This window comes from Sorex fumeus, unplaced genomic scaffold (assembly GCF_029834395.1).
Source record: "Sorex fumeus unplaced genomic scaffold, SorFum_2.1 ptg000038l, whole genome shotgun sequence".
NCBI classification, from domain to species: Eukaryota; Metazoa; Chordata; class Mammalia; order Eulipotyphla; family Soricidae; genus Sorex; species Sorex fumeus.
The window spans coordinates 7,841,028-7,861,051 of record NW_026606095.1 but is presented as its reverse complement, the minus strand read 5'-3'; the positions used below and the strand labels follow the sequence as shown (position 1 = coordinate 7,861,051).

Below are 20,024 nucleotides of genomic sequence, written 5' to 3'. Positions count from 1 at the left end.
TGAACAACACATAACATCAGAACCCTGTGTCAATACAGCATAACATAAATATTTGCTTAACAGATTATTAGACAATTTGTTCAGTCCATTTTGTGTATTTTGTGTGCAGATAATGCCATAAGCAGCCACTTTATTCTGATATTGCACTAACCGTACAAGCACTTTCTTTTGCATTGCTGGGGTTCTGGTCACCGTAATACCATGTAAACTGGAAGTCCTGGGCCTGAGGGACATGGGACATCTCCGCTTTGCTTTTGAATTCCAATGTCAAAATGGCAGGTGGTAAAAGAATGCTTATGATGATCTTTGAAAGAAAACAAAGTGAACAAACAGTGAGGGCAAAAATAAATCACAAATGTTCAAATAATAAAATTAAAATGTTAGTGTATAGAATTTGAAACTTTCCTAAATCACAGAATGATCTTACTTATCTCTGCGATATAGAACAACAGGACGAGGGCACGAAATGTAGCAAAGTGGGGTACCTTGCTCACCTTTAACTCCAGAGTACAGGGAGGAAAAGGCCAGAGAAAGAAAATAAACAAAGGGGGAAAGGAAGAAGATGAGGAAGAGAAGTAATGAGGGAGTGGGGGTTAAGGACCTCGGGTACATCAGTAATGTGGGAGAGTGATATAGTCATATAACCAAACCACAGTCAACAACACGGACAACATGAGCTCTAAACTACAACCACCAAGACTGAAAATGGACCTGAGAAGGTAACAGGAGGTAAGGGCACTTGGGAACCCCTGGTGGAGGGAAGTTGACACTGGTGGTGGGAATGGTGCTAGAACATTATATGTCTAAAACTCAGCTCTCCCAACTTTGTAAGTCACAGTTCTTGAATAAAATGTAAAATGCTTTCGAACATTGAGAACACCAACTCAGCTCTCCCAACTTTGTAAGTCACAGTTCTTGAATAAAATGTAAAATGCTTTCGAACGTTGAGAACACCAACTTACTAAACACAACCGCGTTGAACTGAAAATAGTTCAATTATACATAGTTAGTATTCTGGCGGGCTGGAGCGATAGCACAGCAGGTAGGGCATTTGCCTTGCACACAACTGACCCGGGATGACCCAGATTTGATTCCTCCACCCCTCTCGGAGAGCCTGGCAAGCTACGAAGAGTATCCTACCCGCAAGGCAAAGCCTGGCAAGCTACCCGTGATGTATTCGATATGCCAAAAACAGTAACAAGTCTCACATTGGAGACATTACTGGTGCCCACTCGAGCAAATCAATGAACAATGGGACGACAGTGCTACAGTGCTACAGTATTCTGGCATTCAGAAATCAAAAATAATGGGGCCAAGGAAAGATCGCAATATGTCAAGGCTCTGGGTTTGAATGCCAGCATCACATAACCCCAAGCAGCGCTGGGCCAGATGCTGCATACACAGACCTTGCTCTACCAGGAGTGTTCTGCTGTGCCCCCCATCTGCTGTTGGCTGTGGTCCCTTTAAAAGAATAAAAGATTAACCCTGACTGTATATCACTCATGATTAAATAAACAGAAGTCATGTTTCTGCTTGCCAGCGCCTCCCCTTTCATGCCCAGATGACCTTCTATTGTTTTGCACTAAAGTTTCATCACCTGTGAAAGTTCTCTGGAGTTTGCCCAGTTCTGAGATGAAAATATTTGTATGTGTATTTGTTTTTGACTCAGATACAGAAACCCAAAGACATGCAATCATCTGGGTGTGGAAACATAGTTAGCAAGTGCATTATTACACCAAGTCATTTCTGATTAACTTCCAGAGAAACTGCTTTGTTTTACCACTGTGCACTGCAGAACAACTGACTTGTGTAATGGTATTTAATGACATCAATATCTCATTTTCAAGGGATAGACTGGACCTATTCCCTAAGACAGTTAAATGAGTTTTTCCTTCCTCATAAACTTTCTCCTTCCAATATTTATCAACTCTGAAATAGTCTAATCAGGGCCTCCTACAAACATCTGCAGTTTTTCCCCCAAAACTCACATCCAGTAACTGATGTATTAGTACAGAATGTACAGCACTGGCCTTGTATACAGCAGATCCAGATTTGATCCCGGGAATCCCCTATGTCCCCTGAGTCCAACTAGGAGTGATCCCTGAGTGCAGAGGCAGGAGTAAGCTCTGAGCACTGCTGGGTGTGCTGCCCTGCTTCCAGAAAAAAAAATTCCAACAGTTCCATCATTTACTCCTTGACAGTACAACGAAAAAAAATCAAGCAAGAGAAATTGCTTGTTTGGAAGCTGGATCAGTTTCTTTGCCTGTGGCCAACCCATGTTTAATCCCCAGCATCCCATATGGTCCCCCGAGCATCACCAGGGATGATTTCTGAATGTAGTGCCAGGAGCAACACCTGAGCACTGCCGGATGTGGCCCAAAAACCAAAAAGAAAATTTGGGCGTCACACCCAGGAGTCCTCAGGGGTTACTCCTGGTTCTATGCCCTGGGGAACATATGCCCTGCTGGTGATCCAACCATGATCGATTGTGAGGAAGGTTATGGGCCTTAACCTTTGTAGTATCCCTCCAGTCCCTTTATTTGCATCCTTAAGTTGAGGAGAATTCTCTAAAATGCCTCATTTACTTCTATAATAATTAACAGATACAACAGCAATTGAAATGACGTTATCAACTTATGACTGATAAAGAAATCTTGAATTATATGTGTATACTCCTTTCATTTCTAGGTACTTTCACATGAGTACACCTTGTGATGGAAAGGGCATGTACAGTCATTCCCATTTTTTTAAATGATACTGGAGTAATGAGTGATAAAGCAGTAGTTACAAGCTCTACAAAGAAGATTCTGGCTCATTTAGAAGAATCAAACACTTTTTTTGTAGTTTTTCTAAAGACAAAATAATAATGAGCTCAAAGATGCATATTTTGGGGGTGGAAGAGAAAGTACAGAGGGTACTTGCATTGCATGCTGTTGACCTGGGTTTGATCCCCAGAAATCCATATGGTACCCCAGGTGCTACCAGTAGTGATCCTTGAGTACAGAGCCAGGACTAAGCCCTGAACACTGCTGGGTGTGACACCCCGACATACTCCCCCACAAGAAAAGAATGTGTATTCTGGGTCCAGGAGATGGATCCAAGGATAGGAGGGCACGTGTTGCATGTCATGCAGGAACCCAGGGTTCTAGTTGCATTGGACCTCAAGCATTGTCAGGAGCTTCCCTCAGTACTTCATATCAAGTGACCCTGCACAGAGCCAAGTGTGAAGTGTGGTAAACATACACACACACACACAAGAGTGAGAGAGAGAGAGAGAGAGAGAGAGAGAGAGAGAGAGAGAGAATGCAAATCTTTGGAGTTAGCTAATGTGATAGTGTAAAGCACACATTTACCTTTAACCAAGAGTCCTTCCTCATTTTCAGGCAGCCCATCCACATGTCTGTCAGAAGCATCTGCGTACAGGTATGAGAGACAAACGGCCGCAATCCTCCTGACACAGCCAGTTTCAAACAGGTCGAATTGCTCCAGTTCTTAAGTTCATAGGTCAACAGCTTCATGGCCATTCTCTCGTTCTGCTTGAATGCCTTCTCCAACACATCCAGCGCAAGCTGACCAAACTGCCTAGAACGACACGACTGTGGATGACTAATGCAAATGCAGGAGAGAGCCCAAAACATCGGCAAATAACTGAATTTCTTCTCCCATATTTGTTTAAGGGGCATGGGGGGGGGGGGGAGAGGGATACTGGGATCCGTGGTGGTGGGAAATGGGCACTGGTGGAGGGATGGGTATTTGATCATTATATAATTGAAACCCAAGCACAAAAATTTGTAAATCTACAACTACTGTACCTCATGGTGTCTCACTAATAAAAATTTTAAAAATTAAAAACAATAAAGTGCTCATTTGCTTATATTTCAAAGCACCCTTAGCCTATTTCAACTCATTTTCTTCAACTTACTGTGACAATCGAAGTTGAAGGAGAAATCATTTTGCTGGAGCACAAGTCAATCAATTCTTTTATCATTTTGATTTAAGATTTCAAAAACAAAATCAAAAGAGTGAAGAGCAATTTAAAAAAAAATCCCAGGTGGCAAAAAAAAAAAGGTATTTATTTCTATGATTGGGCTGGAGCAATAGCATGGCAGGTAGGATGTTTGCCTTGCACAAAATCCCAGGTGGCAAAAAAAAAATTGGTATTTATTTCTATGATTGGGCTGGAGTGATAGCACAGCAGGTAGGGCATTTGCCTTGCATGCAGCCAGCCTGGGTTTGATTCCTCTGTCCCTCTCGTAGGGCCTGGCAAGCTACCGAAAGTATCCCATCCACACAGCAGAGCCTGGCAAACTCCCTGTAGCATATTCAATATGCCAAAAACAGTAAGAACAAGTCTCACAATATAAACGTTACTGGTGCCCACTCGAGCAAATTGATGAACAATGGGAGGACAGTGGTACAGTGCTATTTCTATGATTGTACCAACATTATTGTTTTATTTTACAGTGCTGCTACACCATGTCCACCACCACAATGGTAGGACTCCTCCACTACTATCCCAAGGTCCCTTCCTGCATCCCTTAGAAAACCAATTTTAATGGAACTAACTACTTCTCAGAAGATGGATTATCACTACCAACACCAGCTGGCCTGGAACACAACGATGAGGTTGACGCTGCAGCTGCTACAGAATTCAGTTTACACCAAAAGCCATTCATAAGAAAAAGCCTCTCCACTTTGTGTAACTAGTTACTGAGACCTTGGTTGAAGACTCCAAGTGGCAAGATTAATACCAACTTTTTTTCACAGAAAATATAATTCAAAGTGAAACTTTTTAAAATTTTTACGAAATCTAGAGATGATTTTAAAAGTCAAACCCACAATGGTTGGAACTAACCACAAATGTGGGAAAGGGGAGGGCAGAGGAAGGTAAGATAGAAAAGAAGCCAGTATGACAATAATAGTGGGGAATGATCACGTTGGACAAGATTTGAGTGTTAAAAGTATGTAAAGGAATATTCTTGATAACCTTTCAGTATCAACATTGCAAACCATAATGCCCAAAAGGAGAGATAGAAAGGAGGACGAGGAGGAGGAGGAGGAGCAGAAAGAGGAGAAAGAGGAAGAGTAGAAGGAGGAGGAGGAGGAGGGGGAGGAGGGAGGAAGAGAATGAGGAAAAAAATATTTAAATAAATTTTTTAAAAAAGTCAGACCCAGAGATACTCCAAGGTTATCCCCTGAGCATCGCCAGGTGTGCCCCACCCCCCCAAAAAAGTCTGATTTCTTAATATATTAATTTATTCTCTTACCCATGATATACATAAAGTAAAGCACACATTTTAGGATAGCTTAGAATCAAAGAGTTTGAATGCAGGAAGGAACTTCTGAAATTATTCATTGAACATTTTACAGTTAGGAAACTAAAGTTCTATAACCTGGTCCACTTTTTTGCCCAACTTGTAAGCAACTAGACTAGCATTTACTAGCCTTTGGGCTGTCTCCCTTCCTCCTATTCCATAAAGTTCTTTAAAATACCCAGGAGTGGCCGAGATTAGTACCAGGAATTTTGCTCCATAACTTGGAGGCCAGCCACATGTGCTAGGGGAAAAGGCAGCTCACATAGAGAAGGGAGCACCAAATAAAGGGTGTTGGGAGGATCCTCCCAGGATGGGAGATGCATGCTGAAAGTAGACTATAGACCAAACATGATTGCCACTCAATGCCTCTTTTTCAAACAACAACACCCAAAAGGAGAGATAGAACAGAGGGGAATGCCCTGCCACAGAGGCAGGGTGGGATGGGGGGGATGGGGATGGGAAGGATACTGGGATCCATGGTGGTGGAAAATGGGCACTGGTGGAGGGATGGGTCTTCGATCACTGTATAACTGAAACCCAAGCACAAAAATTTGTAAGTCTATAACTATACCTCATGGTGTTTCACTAATAAAAAAAATAATAATTTTAAAAAAGTGAGAGGGATAAACATGTGGAGGGACTGAACTGTTGACATTTAGTGTGAAGTGAAGCGAGAACTCCTACTTGGAGTAACTTTTCAGCTCTTCAGAGGCATCATCCACCATGCTGCTCTCCTTAGCCTCGTGGGCCATGGCTCTGTACAGTATACAAGCTATCACCGCCTTAGCCGTGGCCTCCTCTCCGTGCTGCCAAAAGAACATGGCCATCTTCTGCCTTTTCATCAGCACTGCCCAGACCAGCAGGTCATTGTAAGGGTAAATGAAACTAGTTGACTCAAGGTCATCAGCTACACTGTGTTCTTCTTTTGACTTCTTCTTTGACTTATGAAGGGTTCCAGACTTTTCCTATTAGGAAACAAAATAGGAACAGAGGGTTTCAAATACTCGGATACACAATGAGAAAATTGAGGTATAGAATCACTACCTGCAGAGATAGGCAAATGATAATGAAAGAAAACCAGAAATCAAGCTACCAGCCTTTTATAGTCAACTGGGATTGCCTCTAATCAATCTGTGGACTCTAGGCTATAGACGAGGAAACCTTAAGTTCTCTGAACACAATCTAAAGCATTGAGCTTTAGAAGAGACCCTTTAGTGACATGATAACTTTTAATTTCCCAAGAAGATGACTTAAGATTTCTACTGGATAAAAGTGAAGTAAGGGTGAAGGGATGGGTGTTTGATCATTGTATGACCGACCAAGACTTGAACTGAAGGGCTTTGTTACTGTTCTCACGGTGATTCAACAAATAAATTTTAAAAAATACTTAGCAAAAAAAGTTAAGTAAGAGGAACTGGAGCAATAGTACAGCAGATAGGGTGTTTGCCTTGCAGGCGGCCAACCCGGGTTCGATTCCCAGCATCCCATATGGTCCCCCAAGCACCGCCAGGAGTAATTCCTGAGTGCAAAGCCAGGAGTAACTCCTAGGCATCGCCAGGTGTGACCCAAAAAGCGAAAAAACAAAAAAAGAGAGAACTAAGAAACCCTCTATCCTCACCTTACTCACCTTGCAAATGGATCATACCATCAGAAAAATGTAACTACTGGGTGGCTCTGACGTAGTGCATGAAGTGAAGCATATGTCTGCAAGTTGATACCCTGGATGTGATACTTAGCCCAGCTCAGTTTTCTGTGCATTACTGGGTATAGCACCAGTGGCTCCCCAACACAGTAACAGGTGTGACCCGACCCTCACAAATCAATACATAAATAAATATGTTATTAAGCAGGCTTCCAGATGTGGCTGAGTGGTAGGACAACCTATCCTGCAGGCATATGGCTAAGAGTTCAAGCCCATCACCAGACCACCTGCTGAGTTCAATTCTGGTGGCACTGCCATTTATGACATTTTTCCCTCATCCCTGGTGCTACAACAACAGTGCGTGGTCTCTGGCATAACACAAACCACGTGTGCCACCCCGGTCATCACAACTACAAGAAGAAAAGAAAAGAGGGGGAAAATAAATAAGATTATCCTTTTGTGTTAAAAAGAAAAAGAAAAGGTAACTTGTGTTGTCAACATGTATCCAATGAGGAGTTTTCCAATGTTCCTTTCCTTGATTCTGATTATATTACTACAGTGGTCATAATAGGTAACAATGAAATTTCACTCTCCGGGTAAACTCATCCTTTAGAGTTCATCTCAAAGCCACCTTCTAAATGTCCATGATTCTTGTATATAACCTTATGCATGTCTGTATCAGTGCTCATCATACTGTGTCATAGTTAGAACTTTGTGGCAGGGGTGGAAGTTATACCTGTCAATGCTCAGGGATCATCCTAGCTCGGTGCTCACAGACAACTCCTAATGATGCTTAGGAGACTATATATGGTGCCAGAGATAGAAAAAAAAAATGAGTTCAGTAGCATGCAAAACAAGTGTCTTAAGCCTGTCCTTCTATCCAGTCCCTATCATTATAATTTTTAAGAAAATGAAACATTTTCGAGTCTACCATATCTTCCTCAACTCATGTTTCCTAAATCTGACCAAGCATCTGACATTAATACCTGCCACGTGGTGATATTAACAATTATTATTTAATTAAAAGGTATCATAGGAAAAATCACAAAAATAAATCTTTTATGTAAAATGAAGGTTTGTGTTCATTGGTATGACTAGTGGTAATTATGTAAAATATACTTTTAATCTAGGAGCTCTGGAAAGCAAATCTCTTTCAGCCCATATATGTAAATTCTTAAGCAAAAGCTTTTTTTTGTATTTTTTTTTTTTTGGTTCAGGGGTCATACCTGGCAATGCTTAGGGATTAATTCTGGCTCACCACTCAGGAATTACTCCTGACAGTGATCAAGGGACCAAATGGGATGCTGAAGATCAAGCCTGGGTTGGCTGCATGCAAGACAAATATCCTACCTGCTATACTATTGCTCTGGCTCCAATCTAAAGCATTCATCCCCATAGGAAAGTGGGATTTTAATACAAGTAATACAAATAGTGAGGGGATAAGAGTTGTGTGCACACACACACAAAACTTCCTTATCAATGAAATATAGGAACAACAGACTAACTCAATGGCAAGTAATCTCACAGAGAAAATATTAAGATGCAAAAGAGCAAACTGAAAGAAAAATAGAAGAGAAGGAAGAAGTCACACCAATTAACCTTAGGGAAAGTTGGACGAAGGCATAGAATTGAGTGAGGACTATTTTCCTAGTACAATCTCAGGAGCTGACTTTCTGAGTCACTATATAAACATGGTAGAATCAAGACCAAGAATGAAACCCAGTAATCACTTCCTTGCCAGTGCTCTGCCAGAGACAGCTGTGGTATGCTTTGGACTGGCACTGTCTGTTCATGATCCCTTTGGAATCTCACTTCGTCCTACTTAAACAGAAAAAAAAAAAACACTTGCTTTTTCTCCAAGTTATCTCAAGAACAGTTTTATTTTTTGCCAGACAATTTTCTTTTAAATCTGAAAATAAGTACACAGTACCTTGATTTTGTAAGGCTGGGCCGTCCTAATGAACTGGGAGTGCATCGTGCTTTCTGAGGTCTCAGTTCTATTCCCGGAAGTGCGTCTCCAGTGAAGGGGGTGTTGAGAAAGGCTGTGTGCAATGCTGGTCACTCGCTGCCACGTTATTTTATTTTTAAAGACAAAAAAGGAAAAGTAAGAATAAAGTCATTGCAACTATGATTTCCAGATAATAAGGAAACCAAATCATGTTGGATTCTGCCTACTATCTGCTCTTTCGTCCATGATTAGAATATACCCTAGCAATCATTCACCCAATTAGAGCTCTCACGAGCTCCTTCTTATGATTAAGCACATTGTTATTTCCTGAAATTGCAGAGAACAGGTTGTTCATTCCCTAGTATATATCTGCATTCCTTCCCTACGTGGAAATTCCATTAGGACCGATGTATGTGCTATACCTGGAACGAATTCAGAAGAGGCAATAAAGATTCACAGTCCCGATAAGGAAAAAGTCCCATTCACAAACAACTCCAAGGTTAACATTAAATTAGAAAGTTATGGAATTTTTCCAGGTCTTATATAATATTTTCACTGGAATTCCTGGGGAGAGGTCCAGTAACAACAAAATTCTAAACTTAACAGTTTGAAGCTTTCGTCATTGAGAAAGAAAAACAGAAGTATTCTTAAAATGACTGACATAAAACTTTACACTATGAGCAAGAGACTTTGAACTAATGCTATTTTCAGTTCGTGGGGTTCTTTGTTTGGTTTTGGGGCCACATCCGGCAGTGCTCAGGGCTTATTCCTGCCTCTCAGCTCAGAGATCACTCACGGCAGTGTCAGGGTTCCAACCTGCAGGGGTCAGCTGCATAAAAAGCAAGTGCCCCTGTCACTTGTTCTTTCTCCAATTTATCTTATAAGTATAAATTAGACATAGAAGTGATGGGGTTAAAATATAATTTTAAGATAATACCATAAGATAAAATATAATTCAAAGATAATACACAAACTACTATCAATAGTATTGGGTATACAATTAGTGGTTTCACTAGTAACCTTCTAATTGTTATGATTAAGTTACTATAAAGCCCTCCATATACCAGGAATGTGGGGTTTGGGGATATTAGTTCACTCAATCCTTTTGATAAATTTATGAAACAGGTATTAGCATTCCCAATTTATAGATGAAAATACAAGCACATAGATTAAATTTCTCATTCAAGTGACACAATTTGTTTCTTCCATTATTGCTTTTGCTTGGGGGTCACACTCAGCAGTGTTCAGGGGTTATTCCAGGCTCTGCACTCAGGGATCACTCAGGGATATGGGATGCTGGAGATTAAACCCCAGGTCAGCCTCATGCAAGGCAAGCACTCTACCCTACTACTATTGCTCCAACCCCAAGATAACACAATTTCTAAAACTATAATTTAGGCATAGATATCAGTCTCCCACACGATATCCAATTTGCTATGAAACTGCAAATTGTGTTTTGAAAGGCTCCTTCTTGAATTTCTGGAAAACCCATCCCCACTCACTCCAGGCTCACACCACATAAGTCACATTAAAGGGTCTTCATATTTACCGTGGCCCAGTAGATGGCAATATGATTGGTTTATGATATTGCATGAAATACAGTTTTCTAATTGTAATTTGCTAAAAAAAATGGATGGTGGACAGAAGATAGGCTTTCCTCCTTTCCCCATTCTCAGTGAATCATGCTGAAGGCATTCTTTCCCTTCATAATTTTTAAATGAAACAATAGGTTGGGATATAAGAAAGGAAAGGGTGAAGCATGTAGTGTAGAGACTTAAGGTTTTTTTGTTTTGTTTTGTTTGCTTTTCAGGTCACACCTGGTGATGCACAGGGATTACTCCTGACTTGTGCACTCGGGAACTACTCCTGGAGGTGCTCTGGGGACCATATGGGATACCAGGAATCGAACCCGGGTCAGCTGCATGCAAGGCAAACGCCCTGCCAGCTGTGCTATCGCTCCAGCCCTGACTTGAGATTTTATAATAAAAGATTTTGCCAGTAGTGGTTCTGACAAACTTCATTTCTATGAAATCCAGTTAAGAAAGATCAAGAAATACCTTAAGATTGGATGCAAATTAAAACAAGGGAAAATGTTTTATATTGTATGTGGTCAGCCGACTCAGGTTCGATTCCTCCGCCCCTCTTGGAGAGTCTGGAAAGCTACTGAGAGTATCTTGCCTTCATGGCAAAGCCTGGCAAGCTCCCTGTGACGTATTCAATATGCCAAAAACAGTAACAACAAGTTTCACAATTTGTTGTGAGATGTGACTGTTGCCCACTCAAGCAAATCAATGAGCAACGGGAGGACAGTGCAGTGCTACTAGAAGACACTCGAAGAAAGAGGAAATTAGGGGAACTGTGGAGATAATTCAGTGGGCTGAGAATATATTTTTCATGCAGGAACTCTACATTCCCTCCCAAGCACCTCATGGGACCCCCAGCATCACCCAAGAGTGACTCTGGAGCACTGAACCAGGTGTAGCCCCAAGCACCACAAGGCATGACCCAAAATTTTTCTTAAAGAAAAGTTAGATAATTACATACATGTTTGCACCAATGAAAGCTGCCCACACGACCCTTCAGTAAGGTCACAGGAGATTTTACACCTGCCACTGGTAACCTCACAAGAATGGATCAAACTGAGACTTCAGGAGTAATCCTATGCCTTCAATATCTCAATAAGGAACATCATCCCTGAGGCCAGAGCAATAGGACAGTAGGAAGTTTGCCTTGCATACGGCCAACCAGGATTCAATTCCCAGTATCCCATATGGTCCTTAGAGCATCACAGGGTGTGACCCCAAAACCTCTCTCCAAAAAAGAAAAAAACTAATAATAATATTGTCTATGTGAGATTGCGCTTTTTTGTTTTATTTTGCTTTTTCGTCTCCCAGGCCAATCTGAGTATTCAGTTCACCTGATTCTTTACAGATAAATGTCAACATGGCCTTATATTTTAGACTTCCCATAGAGTCATAACACAAGCTCTCGTCTCTCAGAATTTTTTGTCACTTCTGCAACAACAAAGGTCTTTGTGTCCCTGTAAAAACCATACTCCAGTATGCTGTTTTTCATGTTCCTCTTTTCAACAGCAACAAAAAAAGCCCAATCTACAGTGTTTAATAACACAGTTCATGAAATGCATCCTATAGACATCACCTCTGGTCACAGTTTGCCATTTCAGACCACATACGGACTATGAGTAAATAAACCTAATCCTAAAAAGTTGTTTTAGGGGCTGGAGCGATAGCACGGCGGGTAGGGCATTTGCCTTGCACGCAGCCAACATGGCCGACACAGGTTCGATTCCCAGCACCCCATAGGGTCCCCTGAGCACTGCCAGGAGCAATTCCTGAGTGCATGAGCCAGGGGTAACCCCTGAGCATTGCTGGGTGTGACCCAAAAAGTAAAAAAAAAAATAGTTGTTTTATTTTCATATTTTCATAAAAAAATAAAAGAATGGATCATCTCTTCATTTGGCTTTTGTCAATTAACTACTCCAATATCAATTTAGTGTGTATTGTATCCATTCGGCTTGTATTTTGGCTAGTTATTCAAAAATCTATTTCCTTTAAAATGTTGTAAATCTCAAGTCTTTACACCTACCCCAGGTTAATATGCTAGCATTTAGCATAGAGATCTGTGGCAAATTCTCAATAAGTATCTATATGTTGAACAATCATTTTAGAAACCATTCATATCTAAATTTCTCAAGCCATTTGTAAAAGTGTACTTCTATTTATCATTAATGTTACTAGGGTACTTTTCAATTAGCCTACCTTGTGTTTTCTGTAGAGGTTGTTGTAGAGGATTCTGAAATTTTTTCTAGTGTAGCTGCTACGATATGCTCCACCAATGAGATATTCTATTACCAGTCCAATGTCAATTAAGGTTATTCTGTAGCCTGAGAGAAGTGCATGCTGAAACGAAAATATAGAATAAGTTATAGCTGCCATGTAAGCTATAGTTCTCTTTCTCTGTTTTACCATGACATTAAAATCTAACAGAATCAAATGCAAAGAGATAGGTTCAGATTTTTCAGTCATCTATTAAATCATCTATATTTCAATCATCTATGACCAATTACTGATATAACATATTAGATCAGATAGAAAAAGATACTTTGGGGCTGGAGCAATAGTACAGTGGGTAGGACATTTGCCTTGCACACAGCTGACCTGGATTTTATTTCCAGCATCCCATATGGTCCCCCGAGCATTGCCAGGACTAATTCCTGAGTGCAAAGCCAGGAGTAACTCCTAGGCATTGTCGGGTGTGACCCATAAAGGAAAAAAAAAAAAGATACTTTACCTTAATGCTTTTAATTTTAGGAGTATCAAATGCTCATTAATTATTTTTTCTCCCTTATCTATAAACACTTTATAGTTATACATATTAAATATAGCCCAAATTATAGCTTTCAATGGAATGACATACGCACTACAAAGAAGTAAGATCGTTTGAAGACTATACTAAAAATATGTGATGCCTAGTTATGTAGGATTAAATTCTGAGCTTCAATGAAGTGAAGTGAAATGAAATGATCTGTCTATAACACTGTGTGGACTGTATCATGCACAAAACAAGAATGTGGGAGGAAAGGACAGCAAACATAAATAAAGGGATTGGAATGACAAAAGCAAGTGAGATCTCAAACTATAACTATTGCCAAGACAAATGTTATGGTGGTAAAAGGTGGAGTGCAGATCTTCAAGTACATGATCTTAGTCTAAACAAAAACTGTTTTGACCTCCAAAAGCCCTCCTTACTACCACTTTGTAACTGGACTTGCAAATTTGTGGTACTTTTTTTTTTGGAGTAAATGCACAGCCAGCGATATTCAAGGGTTGCTTCTGGCTCTGCACTTAGGAATTACTCCTGGCAGTGCCTGGTGGATCATATGTGATGGCAGGAATTGAAACCAGGTAGGCCATGTGCAAGGCAAACATCTTCCCCACTGTACTATCTCTACCAGATACATAGTACATTTTTTAACAGTACACAGAGTACTAAATTAAAGCTTTTTTAAAAATTTTGTTTTGCTTTTTGTTTTGGAGTCACAGCCAGTGGTGCTCAGGCCTTATTATAGGCTCTATTCTGAGGGATCATGTCTGGCAGGCTCGGAGGACCATGTGGTATGCTAGGGATCGAACCCTAGGGCTGCATGCAAGGCAAATTCTCTACCAGCTGTTCTATTGTTCCGGCCCCTGAATTAAACCTTTAAAATTAAACATATCATATATCCAGCTGGAGCAATAGCACAGTGGGTAGGACGTTGGCCTTGCATGCGGCCGACCTGGGTTCGATTCCCAGCATCCCATATGGTCCCCCAAGCACTGCCAGGAGTGATTCCTCATTGCAGAGCCAGGAGCAACCCCTGAGCATCGGCTGGGTGTGACCCAAAAAGAAAAAAAAATTAAATTAAATTAAATTAAACACATCATATATAATATATAATGCTTACAAATATTGGAGTAAAAACAAGTTTAAATATAAATAAATGTAAATGACTTAATTTCTCTTTCCATAGTAAGAATTTTCTTTTTCTAAGGATCGCCAAAAGTAAAGTGCTTGTTTGCTGCTATTTAGAAGCATATTTAACCTGATTCATCCCTTTCTCTCCAATTTACTGTAGCAACCAGAATTTAAGGAAATACTGTAAGGAAAATCATTTTGATGTACCACAAATAAATTCATACTTAGTTTACATCAGCATGGGCATGTATATTTACTACTAATTTACCAAGCAAATGCTTTCCTCCACAGACCTTTCACTCTGACTCACCCAGCAAATCATTATAACCAGAAAGTCCATAATCTCTTCAAGATATGCAATGACAGAAAAAGTGAGTTTAAAGTTTTTTTTAATGTGCTGTGGATATAATAAATTATTTTTTTCCCTGTGAAAGGGGCAGACTTTGGGGGTGGGTGGAGAACTAGGAGCAGTGGTGGAGGAAAGGTCACACTGGTGGTGGGATTGAGGCTGAAACATTGAATGCCCAAACAACTGTATTATGAGCAACTTCATAGACCACAGTGTTTAAATAGATAGATAAATAGATGATAGATAGATAGATAGATAGATAGATAGATAGATAGATAGATAGATGTACTATGGATGGATTTTAACCATGATGAAAATTTTTCATGCCAATTTTTAACTATCAGTAAAAGTTCTTAGTAATGAATAGGGAATTAAGGCATAAAATTCCAGTTTTAAAATTTCTGTAAATCATGAGGGATCAGATGACCTTCTGTTAATTTTGATTTAGCTCAGAGTTCAGTGAGAGAGCACTAATAGTAGAATATCAAGGTACAGAAGAGCGGAATGCACCCTGGGGTCCTTGAACAGTGTTTAGACTCAAAAAAGAACTGATAAGAGTCCCCCAAGTCACCATTTCAAAATTGCAAAACATAAAGAACAATAAGTCTATTTTGGTTTCCTATCAAATACGACAGAACCAAGATATTGCCTGGCTTGTAGTGTTTTTACCACTGATAATACTTTTGTTTCAAGAGGAAATGAAGCCTCATTACTAGAATTCATAGAAGTTCAGTGTGTTTGTGTCTCTTTATAAGAGAAAATAAGTATAAGTCAATGCCACTTCAAAGATTTTAAAATATAAAATAAATATGAGTATGGCTGAGTGAGGAAACTGCTTAGAGTACAGACAAGAAGTAATCCACTAGAAAACACAAATCTACACTTTACTAAAGAAAATCTGGCAACATGTCCATCACAAAGCTAAAGGAACACACAAAGGAAATTTGATACCTTCAAAATGAGGTTACCTGTTTTACATCTCGAATAAGATGATGCAAGAGCATATTAGAAGGCCCTTGTTTCTGTGACAAAGAAGAAAAGAAGAATTATTTATTTGAGTTGCAATTAATTGTTTATTCTCACTAGGAGGAGAAATTTTATTTCAAAATTGCATGATCAGAATGGTCAGAACGCTGAAAATTTCTTCAACCTCTTCAGAATGAAGCTTAAACCATATTAATTCTAAAGAAGGTGTTTCCCAACAAAACGTAGTTTTATGGGAAGGAAACTGAGGACATTGGTGGAGGTAAGTAGACACTGGTGAAGGAATTAGTGTTGGAACATTGTGCATCTGAAACATAATCATGAATAACTGTAATTTACAGGGATTGAATGAAAAAATTAATAATAAAAAAATTAAGATAATTTTAGATTTAAATTTTTTATCGATAAGATGTACATGTGTAGTAAAGGTAAAGGTAGGCCCCCCCATTGATCGTCAATTTGCTCGAGCGGGCCCAGTAACGTCTCCATTGGAGACTTTGTTGTTACTGTGTTTGGCATATCGAATACTCTCGGTAGCTTGCCAGGCTCTCCGAGAGGGGCGGAAGAATCGAACTCGGGTCGGCCATGTTGGCCATGTATGTGTAGTAGTAAGAAGTTAATTAAATTTTTTTTAGGAATAAGTCATAAGGGGCTAGAGAGATAGTTCAGTGAGTAAGGAACTTGCTCGGTTTGCACACAGGCAATCTGGGACCTATATCCCAGGCATCCTATATGGTCCCCCATGTCCTGCAGGAGTGATCCCTGACCACAAAGCCAGAAGCAGGCTGTGAGCACCGCCAGGTGTGGCCCAAAGCCTCTCCAAAATAGTAATAAACCTCAAGTAATTTATCCTTTATCATATGCAGCAGGGCGTTTGCCCTGCACACAGCCAACCCAACCGACCCAGGTTCGATTCCTCCGCCCCTTGAAGAGCATGGCAAGCTACCAAGAATATCTCACCCTCACAGCAAAGCCTGGCAAGCTCCCTGTGACATATTCGATATGCCAACCACAGTAACAACAAGTCTCACAATGGAGACGTTACTGGGTCAGCTCAAGCAACATGATGAACAACGGGAGGACAGTGCAGTACAGTGCAGTGCTACATATATAATAATATTCCATAAACAGATAATTATCGAACATTGAAATTAAGCTTTTAAAATTCAATGAAGAATATAAGGATTTTTTAAAAGGGTTTTTATAGTATAACAAAGAAAAGGGAAACTCAGATTTAATAATAAAAAACAATACAAAGATGTGCAACATTACAAAGAGCTGTTAATAACTTCTTCTATGGGGACAGATCAATTATGAACTGGAGTATTCCTAAAGAAAGGACTTGAATAGGACTTTGATAAAAGGGTAAGATTCAAAAGAAAAAGAAAAGCATTGTATGGTTTGAGAAATCATGACAATTAAAAGGCCAGTCTAATTTCATGAAGTATTTGCAAGGTGATGTTTCAGGATGTTTTAGGCAGTGGTTTTGGTCAACCCACATCAGCTCAAAATCAAAGTAATTTATTCTTATTCCCATCTTTGGCTTTTTTTAAATGTATTTATTTTTTAAATGAATCGCCGTGAAATACAGTTATAGACTTACAAACTTTCATGATTACATCTCAGTCCTACAATGATTGAGTACCCATGCCTCCACCAATGCCCATTCTCCACCACCAGTTCCTCCCCCAACCCCCACCCCCACCTCCCCACCCCTACACCCCCGTCCACATCTGTGGCAGGCATATTCTTTTTGACTCTCTCTCTCCTTTTGGGTGTTCTGATTTGCAATACAGGTAGTAAGTGGCCATCATGTTTGGTCCATAGTCTACTTTCAGCACGCATATCCTAACCCGAACTAGCCCTCCAAGTATCATTTACTTAGTGGTCCCTTCTCTATCTCAGCTGCCTTTTCCCCCAGCATGTGAGGCTAGCTGCCAAGCCATGGAACAATCTTCCTGGCCCTTATCTCTATTATCCTTTTAAACTGATGCATGGTTCTTTTTAATTGTACATATAGGTAAAAAAAGGTAAAGGCCCTCCCGTTGATCGTCGATTTGCTCAAGCGGGCCCAGTAACATCTCCATTGGAGACTTTGTTGTTACTGTGTTTGGCATATAGAATATTCTCGGTAGCTTACCGGGCTCTCCGAGAGGGGCGGAGGAATCGAACTCGGGTCGGCCATGTTGGCCACTTGTAAGGCGAATGCCCTACCGCTGTGCTATCACTCCAGCCCTACCGAGAGTATTCGATATGCCAAACACAGTAACAACAAAGTCTCCAATGGAGACGTTACTGGGCCCGCTCGAGCAAATTGTACATATAAACTTCTAAATATTCTATATATTTTATTCCAAATAAATGTATGTTTCTGTTCTTAAATTCAATTAGAGTTTGTTTCCTTAATTTTTTAAAATTTGTATTAAAGAGTCATGATTTACAAAGTTACCTTTACTGATAATTACATTTTAGGCACACAATAATTCAACACCAATTCCTCCACCAGTGTCAACTTCCCTTCACCAGTGTTCCCAGATTCCCTTCCAACCCCAGCCCCTACTCCAACCCTGCCTGTCAATTTCACGGGGACGTTACGAAGTTTCAGTGGTTGTCACTTAGATCTCATGTTTCAGTTCTGCTGAATCTGTGTTTTGGGTATATGGCTATGCCACTCACTCATATCACTGGTATAACTGAAGCCCTGATGCCTGTTAATCCATTATTCCTTGTTAGAATTTATTTCCTTTAAAAATACAGAAATGTCCTTAGGATAAAACTTAATTGGCAAAGCTGTTTCTTTGGTTGAAAGAATTGTCTATTAGCAATTTTGCTATACTGGATAAGAACATTTAAGTGAACTTGGATACTAAAGATTTGGCTTAAACTAAATCTTCATCAATAAATCTTTATTGTTTTGGGGCCCACTACCTGTACTGGTCAGAACCAGCAGTTCTCAAAGACTAGGGTAGAGGTATTGGGATAGAGGCCTGTGGCACCATAAGGTGCCAGAAATCAAACCCAGAACCTTGCACACGCAAAGCATGTCATCAACCATTTGGTTAATAAGTCTTAAGGAAGGTGATTAGCCAAATGTTCTAATACTCACTGTATTATACAGCTCTTCCAGTCGGGGGATGGTAAGAAAGCGATGTAGATTCACTCCATACTCTATTAAGAGTTTCACAAAATCCACTCGGTCCATCACTAAAGCATCTAACATAGCTTGTTCCAGAGAACCAGGCTTCAGAAGGTAGAAACAAACAAGAGATAGAGAGACAAGTTGGAAAGTAGAAAAAAACTTAAGAATTCCATGAATTTTGAACTAAAAAATATAAGATACCATAACCATAAAATAATTATTAAGAAATGTTCAGGGGCTGGAGCGATAGCACAGAGGGCAGGGCGTTTGCCTTGCACGCAGCCAACATGACCGACACAGGTTCGATTCCCAGCATCCCATATGGTCCCCTGAGCACCGCCAGGAGCAATTCCTGAGTGCATGAGCCAGGAGTAACCTTTGAGCATCGCCGGGTGTGACCCAAAAAGCAAAAATAAATAAATAAATAAATGTTCAGGCCTGAGGGAAGAAACAATAAATAAAATTTTAAAACAAAATCTAAAGGGCATAAAAGACATTCTGAATGAAAATGCGCTCAGATGACTGGCTATTATAAAAAAAAAAAAAAGAAAAACTCAATGTTTCTTAAATTAACCTATAGGTTTCATGAAAGTCTAATAAAAATCCCAGGTTTTTTTCTTTTCTGCTTTTATAATTTGACCTGTTTTTATTTAAATCTACCTGTTTTTTTGGTACAAGTGGTGAATTAAACACACTTAAGCTCTTACCTAAAATTCCACTATACAGCCTCATTTTTATGGCTGGAGCGATAGCACAGTGAGTAGGGCGTTCGTCTTACAAGCGGCCAACATGGCCGACCCGAGTTCGATTTCTCCGCCCCTCTCGGAGAGCCCGGCAAGCTACTGAGAGTATTCGATATGCCAGACACAGTAACAACAAAGTCTCCAATGGAGACGTTACTGGGCCCGCTCGAGCAAATCGACGATCAACGGGAGGGCCTTTTTTATGCTGTCCCTCCCTAACAAATCAAAACACATATATTTCAAAATGATTTAATTTTCACTGTACCTTCCAATGTTGTCCATAAATTAGGATATGTTTTTTGGCAATGTCCATTCTATCCCAAGCCATTGCCAGATTTAATTGTTCCGATGCTGTTAGGTTGGTGCCTAGGATGAAATAATAAAATACATTTTATTTAAAATACCAGTCTGATAGGGTCGGAGAGAGTA

At 40.1% G+C, this 20,024-nt stretch overlaps 1 protein-coding gene across 1 annotated transcript in view; it reads right to left on the bottom strand.

Annotated features, from left to right (window-relative positions):
- Positions 1 to 20,024, bottom strand: part of TRPM6 (transient receptor potential cation channel subfamily M member 6) — a 140,926-nt gene that overhangs the window by 83,572 nt on the left and 37,330 nt on the right. Inside the window, exons 10-17 of the mRNA XM_056118745.1 lie at positions 19,861 to 19,961; positions 18,820 to 18,954; positions 15,698 to 15,751; positions 12,685 to 12,825; positions 8,888 to 9,022; positions 6,000 to 6,280; positions 3,354 to 3,582; positions 152 to 304 (exon numbers count right to left, since the gene is read on the bottom strand). Of these exons, the coding sequence (XP_055974720.1) occupies positions 152 to 304; positions 3,354 to 3,582; positions 6,000 to 6,280; positions 8,888 to 9,022; positions 12,685 to 12,825; positions 15,698 to 15,751; positions 18,820 to 18,954; positions 19,861 to 19,961 (1,229 nt within the window). The remainder of the gene's footprint in view (positions 1 to 151; positions 305 to 3,353; positions 3,583 to 5,999; positions 6,281 to 8,887; positions 9,023 to 12,684; positions 12,826 to 15,697; positions 15,752 to 18,819; positions 18,955 to 19,860; positions 19,962 to 20,024) is intronic.